General features: G+C 37.7%; 1 protein-coding gene across 1 annotated transcript; it reads right to left on the reverse strand.

The window, feature by feature from the left end:
• Window positions 1–312: 312 nt before the first annotated feature.
• Window positions 313–1,083, reverse strand: LOC124374801. Its single transcript, XM_046832951.1, has 2 exons — window positions 610–1,083; window positions 313–432 (listed from the first exon to the last, which is right to left on the reverse strand). Exons 1-2 carry the CDS (start codon window positions 988–990, stop codon window positions 382–384), a joined length of 432 nt encoding a protein of 143 aa, XP_046688907.1. The 5' UTR covers window positions 991–1,083; the 3' UTR covers window positions 313–381.
• Between the last annotated feature and the right edge of the window lie 5,257 nt (window positions 1,084–6,340).

A 6,340-nucleotide genomic window follows, 5' to 3' on the forward strand; every position in this document is an offset into this window, starting at 1 on the left:
TGCTACCATATGGGCATGGAACCACAATAGTCTTTATTATTTATTTCACTTTCCACTGTTTTTATCGCACTTTGAATGTTTTGAATAACCCTTACTATTTATTTCACTTTTCACTGTATGTATTGCATTTAACTGATTTGTGGTGAGGGTGTTAATTTTTTTTTTTTTTTTATTTCACTTTCACACTGTTTCTTTTCATGGGAAGGGGAAGTTAATTACAATTCCACATAAATGTTAGTATTTGCCTATAACCTGACTTTGTTATCAATCAATTGTTCCTGTAGTGTTCAGTTATTTACACACAGAGGGGACAAGCTATAGGAAAGGCTTTTAGGTTACAGGATCAATGGAAATGGTTGGGGCCCACTGATCAGACTTTCTTCACGCCTGAGGTCCTCCAGGCGACTTTCTACTCCGAAAAGGATTCAGACCCTGGAGATAAATACAAATTGTTAGAACCTGGAGTAGGTAACAAATATGACTCCAAGATAGTGTGGAAGAGTTCTATACTTGAATGTTAGTAACACCCAATTGCCTTTATCAAATTGACCTATTTATACTATTTAGGTACCTTACTATTTCTAACAATACGCCTAAGTCAAAACTTACCAACAGCTCTTTGAGATAGAATGGTGGCCTTACTTTCTTTTCCTTTAAATGTTGTATTAATGGTTCTCTGAAGCTATCATATGTTGGGCATTCAAAGATTAGGTGCTGAAGACTTTCTTTCACATTCAATGTACACTTGAGACATTTTTCAGTAAAGTAGCAGTTTATTCTGAATAAAGTTTCATTTACCTGTGCATGACCCAGTCTTAGCCTAATTATTGTGACTAGTTTACTTCTTCCTATCTTAGCATTCTTAAACCATGGGACCATAGGAAGGTCCCGCTGCACATCCCTATACCATCTTGCTTTATTGCTTTGTTCTACTTCAGCTTTGTATAAGGATGTCATTTCACATTTTAAATGGCTGACAAAGTCACCCATCGGAAGGACCAGATCTTTGATTACTTTTCCTGTCTGAATTGCCTCTTTCGCCAGCTTATCTACTATTTCATTTGGTGTAATACCCACATGACCAGGAACCACTGAAATGTTATTTCTTTTCTGAAGAAAGGCCCTCCTCCACGATTTGGGATGTAATGTTATCAATATAATCAAGTTTACAGGCTGTTTTGACTGCATGGATGGCTGCTTTTGAGTCAGAACAAATTAGTACTTTGTTACCTGGTTGAAGATTCGCTATCAATCTCGATTGCTTTCTTTATGGCGTAAAGTTCGGCTGTGTAGCTGGAAGCTATTTTGGGTAAACAGAATTTATAACTAAGATGATTAGGCCTACCTTGTAATAATACAGCTGCTCCAGAACCCTCTGCGTTTCTCGATCCATCTGTGTAAATTTTTATGTAGTCTGAAAATTCCTCATTTATTTGTTCTATAAATAATTTTTTGAGTGTTTCAGGAGGAATTTCGGATTTTGGATTTTCCATCCGATTAATATCTACCCTGCAACATAAGTTTAAATCCAGCATAGTAATTGGCTTCTCCAGACTGTCAATTAGTCTAGTTTCTTTGACACAGGTTTGGATTACTATCCTTTCTACAGTACTTACTGATTTTATATACAGTGGTGTGGTCTTCTTGGCCCAGTATTCGTGATGATTTGCTGCCATACTTAAATACTTTAAATTTACATAAACTGGATGGTTAGGTTCAGACAGTACTTTGAAAACTAGTCTTTCAGTTAACATTTTCCTTCTGGTCTGCAAGTTGGGTACTGCTGCTTCCATTTGAAGAGCTAAAATTGGGGTTGACTTCATAGCACCCAATATGCACCTGAGAGCCTGATTTTGAATAATGTCTAGTTTATTCAAAACACTATTTGGTAAATGCCCAAACAAAAAAGCCACCATAATCTAGTTTAGCTCTGATTATACTGCAGTATACCTTTAAAAGTAGCTGAGGGTGTACACCATTCCTTCCGCAGGCCAGTGACTTAAGAATGTCTAGGTCCTTAAGAGTTTTACTCACCAAACAGCTTACATGTTGTTTAAAATTCAGTTTTTTGTCAAAAATGATACCCAAAATTTTGAGGCAATCTCCAACTGGGATACTTACATTATTTACAGTCCAATTTGGGTTTGTTGTCTGCCTCTTCCTGCTAAAGATTATTATTTTGCACTTATTTACATTGATTGCCAGGGACAGCAGTTGACAGTACTGGGTAAGACTAGACAGGGCTTCTCGCATCCGAGCATCAACACCGTCAAACCGTGTACCACTACAGACTAATGTGAGATCATCTGCATATAAAAAGGGTTGGATCTCTTTTGGTAACTGAATTCCCACATCAGATATATAAAGTGAGAACAAGATTGGGCTGAGCACACAACCTTGGGGTAGTCCTTTGACAGTAGACCTGGTGAGGGTATGCTGGCTTCCGACAAAAGTCAATTGTCTATAGCTTAACCATTTATGTACATGAGTTATAAATCTGTGGGGAATACCCAGGACAAACAACTTACTCACCAGAGCGGGCAGAGAAACCGTATCATAGGCACTGCTCAGGTCCAGCGAGACAGCAGCTGCAATCCTATTTTGCATTAAATTCACATGAATATCAGCCATGAATGCTAACAGGAAATCATTACAACCTCTCTTTTTTTGGTAGGCAAATTGGTAGTCTGGTATTAGTTTGTTTTTAATGATAAACCATTCCAATCTGTGTTTTACCATTAAATTGAAGATTTTTATCATGCATGACATTAGAGAGATGGGTCTATATGAGCTTTCCTTACCTTTTTCTTTGTTTGGTTTTAGAATGCCTATTACCTTGATGGTTTTCCATTGCATCGGAATCTCGGCTCCGGACCAGATGTTGTTAAAAACATTAAGCAGTAGAGTTTTAGCTGAAAAGGGTAACATTTTTAAGATTAAATAGCTTACCCCGTCCGAAACCAGGAAAGCTCTGTGTTGTGCTTAGTGTGTCCTAGATTTTATTGACTAATATGTAGTAGATTGCATAGGACTAAATTTTTCTTCCAATGGAAGTTTGGTTTGGTAGCCCTTTGTTAGAAAGATCGGTGGATGTTGATTTCAGATTTCATCATGGAAAAATGTAAGTTCTGGCAGTAGGTGGGTTAAAGTTTTTAAAAAAGCTATAAATCTTGAAGTTTTTTTCATGGAGTCAAAATCTTATGTCTACTATGTGTATCTTTGGTTTCCACTTCTGAGAATACCTCTAATTGTTGCTCCAAATTTGTGTTGTATTATTTTTAATTTTCTATGGTTCTCACAGAAACTTACCCAAGCTTGTCTTTTTTGACTTTACGGATCACCTCACGGAGCTCTGCATAGTGTGTGTAGTTTCTGTATTGCCTGTATGTATAGGGGAGTCAATTACGTTCATTGTGAAGTAGTTGTGAAGTTTCCTTACTTCTCTATAGCGACCTGCCTTAGAGCAGTCCGGTGTGTGCCACCACAGATTTTGCGTTAAGAGAAACTTTGCCATCTCCTCTTATCTTTGGTGACTAGATAGTTGGGGATCTTGAGTCTTATGATTTGCTAGCCTTTAATGATCTTATGTGAGATACTTAACTATTTATATGCACTCGTGCGATTTTATCAGTATTTGAGTGTATACTGGATGCCAGTCCTTATTCACGGCCTTTTCTGAACACTTATCCCCAGAATGCGCTTTTTTTTAAGTTTTTATGAGTGAATTACTTTTTATACGCCCGACTTTTTTTGAGCCAAAAGACTGTTTGTGGAAGGCACAATTTGTTACTCCGATTTTAATTAGCTAAAAATAATTAGAGGGGTAGTGATCAGCTACCCATTTTGAATCAGACTTCTATTTACCTACCAAGAGCGAGTATTTTAGTCTTCTTCAATGCATCAGTGGCCAAAAGTAAGATCTAAAGTTGAATGTAGGTATTCTGCCAGGAGATCCAGTGAGTGGTGGTGAAGTATCGTGTCATTTAAAAATGTATGAGTGGGTGAGTTCACTGTACGCATTGTAATATATGACTGCCCCATGTGTCATTGGCGGTAAAGTCAGCGGTCAATAGGGATGGTCATACCATTAAGAGTCGCAACACAGTAGAGTGTAATCTTTGTTTTATTGGAAAAAAATGTTTCTTCAATTAACTCCTGTTCGCGGTTACTACTGTTTTTGGGCGAACAATAAATGCTATATATGTGACGGAAGGCCTGGAAAGGCCCCGGATCGTGACTCCAGACACCCTGGGAATTGGATCCTGAGCATCCAAACCCAAAACAGACTTGCACAAGTCAAATACCATCTCCAACGTGAAGTCGACTTGTGGATTTAAAATTGCAGACCCACGCTAGATGCAAACCATCAAGAACCTTTATCATTTCTCAAAAGCAGAGGAAGGAAATTTTTAAACAATATTGTTTCATTTGGTTTTAGCCATGTTTCTTGTTAAGACAATAACCTTAATATTGTACTTTACACACAAAAAAGGATAACTCAGCCCCATTTTGATTGTGATTGACTGCAACATTCCATTGCAGTATTTTAATTGGAGCTGCCGGTAACTTCACATCAGGGGGCGAGGTGCTCTACTGGTTTAGTGCCCAATACTAGATAAGTCTAAAGTGTATACTCTTTATATTCCTTGAGTACTATGTTGATCATCTATAGAGGGTCAGGAGATTGGCTATTGGATGCATCCAACATCAATTGCTTTTCAAAAATAAGCCTTTGCTTTAAAAGTTCTTCAAGTGACTGGTTTTAGTTTAATACATGTCAGTCTAGCGCGCGTTTTTCTGAAGTCATTAAGAGAGACCTAAACCTCCTCTAACTTTTTATCAGGATTTGTAGTTACTTGTTTGTTCCTTGTTCGCAGCTGATTTGGTGTGGTAACCGTGTTTTAAGCGTAATGTGTTTTTTTGCTTAGTTGGTGTTGTTTCACCATTAGGCCTATAGAAATATGCTCTTGGCTTCCTGAATATTAGAGGACTGCCTAACAATTCCTCTTCTTTGTAACTTGAGCTCACATAACCTTAAGGGGTCAAAATAATTGTGCGATACATTCGCGTGGTAGGGTGTTGGTTTAGGCTGGCCAACATATGAGCGGAATTCGCGTTAAAACTAGTTACATCTGGTGAGGACTTTTGAAGGCATAGGTTTTATGGTACCGATTCTATAGGTTGGAAAGGTTGTGTTTGGATTTGGGAGAGTATTGTAGAAGCTGTGAAAAAATCTTCAGTTATATTGCGTGACATTCTATTTCTAATTGCTAATTGACGTTTAATACATTGAACAATCTTTCGAGAAACTTACTTGGATCACCATCACAGTTTGACACATTTTAGGAGTCTTGGTCCAAGTGGATCAACGTGTGGACGCTTGCTTTGTTTACCACTTGTTCCGCATCAAGTTCTCGTTTTGACATAGGAGAACTGGCTACATGACGCGCGCTACGAGTAGTAAAAAAATTAAACACCTGTAGCAATGTCTGACTGGCAAAGTATATTTTTCAACAGGTATACAATAACTATGGATTTAGTATAAGTTCTTTCTGGTATTGTATTGCCTTCTCAAAATTATGTTTAACAAAATGAGTCCTGTATGGACCATCTTGTATTGAAGTTTTTGGTCTTTAATGCGAATAGGCTTCAAGGACTAGGTACTGTACTGCAGGTCATGGTTAACAAATATCATTTATTTGGTCAATGATGGGGTTTCTGCATAGCACAACAGCCTGTTTATACCGAACTCTGTTAGAGGGGATAAAGAATATGGTAGTTTGGAAGTGAGTTATTGGTTATCAGCTTAGTTTGCGGACTCAGAATTTCTTACAATATATAGCTTCTTTTCTACCCTTACGATTAATACAATCAATAAGTGACTGTCAATTGTTTTTCTGAGAAAGCACGAACTTATCCAGCCGGGAATGGATTAAAGCCTTGGGTCCTGTTAGTAGAGCTAAACTATAACCTCAAAAGTGTCCGGTGGCAGAAGCTGTATATAACTCTCTGACTCAAATGTCTTTTTGGACATTTAGGTCTGATTTGTTATAGATCTTTGTTATTAGGGACTGAAATTATGCTTCTTTACCAGAATTCATCAGATCTCACTGTCATGTTGTGAAACGTTTATTATTTTTGCGGATTATTCTGTGGATCATAACTTATTATCTGTGATCATTAACCTCCATTAATGCTGTGTAGCAGCAAGCCTGCAATCTGTAATTCCTGATGTAAGACATTTTTCCTCCCAAACCATGTATGGTTGGACCACAGTTGAGGATCGGGCCCAAACCAAAAGCTATTACTAATAATTGAAAGGTTGCTTATATACTAAGGT

The sequence above is a fragment of the Homalodisca vitripennis genome, unplaced genomic scaffold (genome assembly GCF_021130785.1).
Source record: "Homalodisca vitripennis isolate AUS2020 unplaced genomic scaffold, UT_GWSS_2.1 ScUCBcl_10215;HRSCAF=18991, whole genome shotgun sequence".
NCBI lineage: Eukaryota > Metazoa > Arthropoda > Insecta > Hemiptera > Cicadellidae > Homalodisca > Homalodisca vitripennis.

Bases quoted from the DNA above. Each gene is read 5' to 3' on its own strand.
- LOC124374801 (XM_046832951.1), bottom strand. From the start codon at position 990: ATGGGTGACTTTGTCAGCCATTTAAAATGTGAAATGACATCCTTATAC. The intron at 433-609 runs GTAAGTTTTGAC...ATTTATCTCCAG, and splicing joins TCTATCTCAAAGAGCTGTTG to GGTCTGAATCCTTTTCGGAG.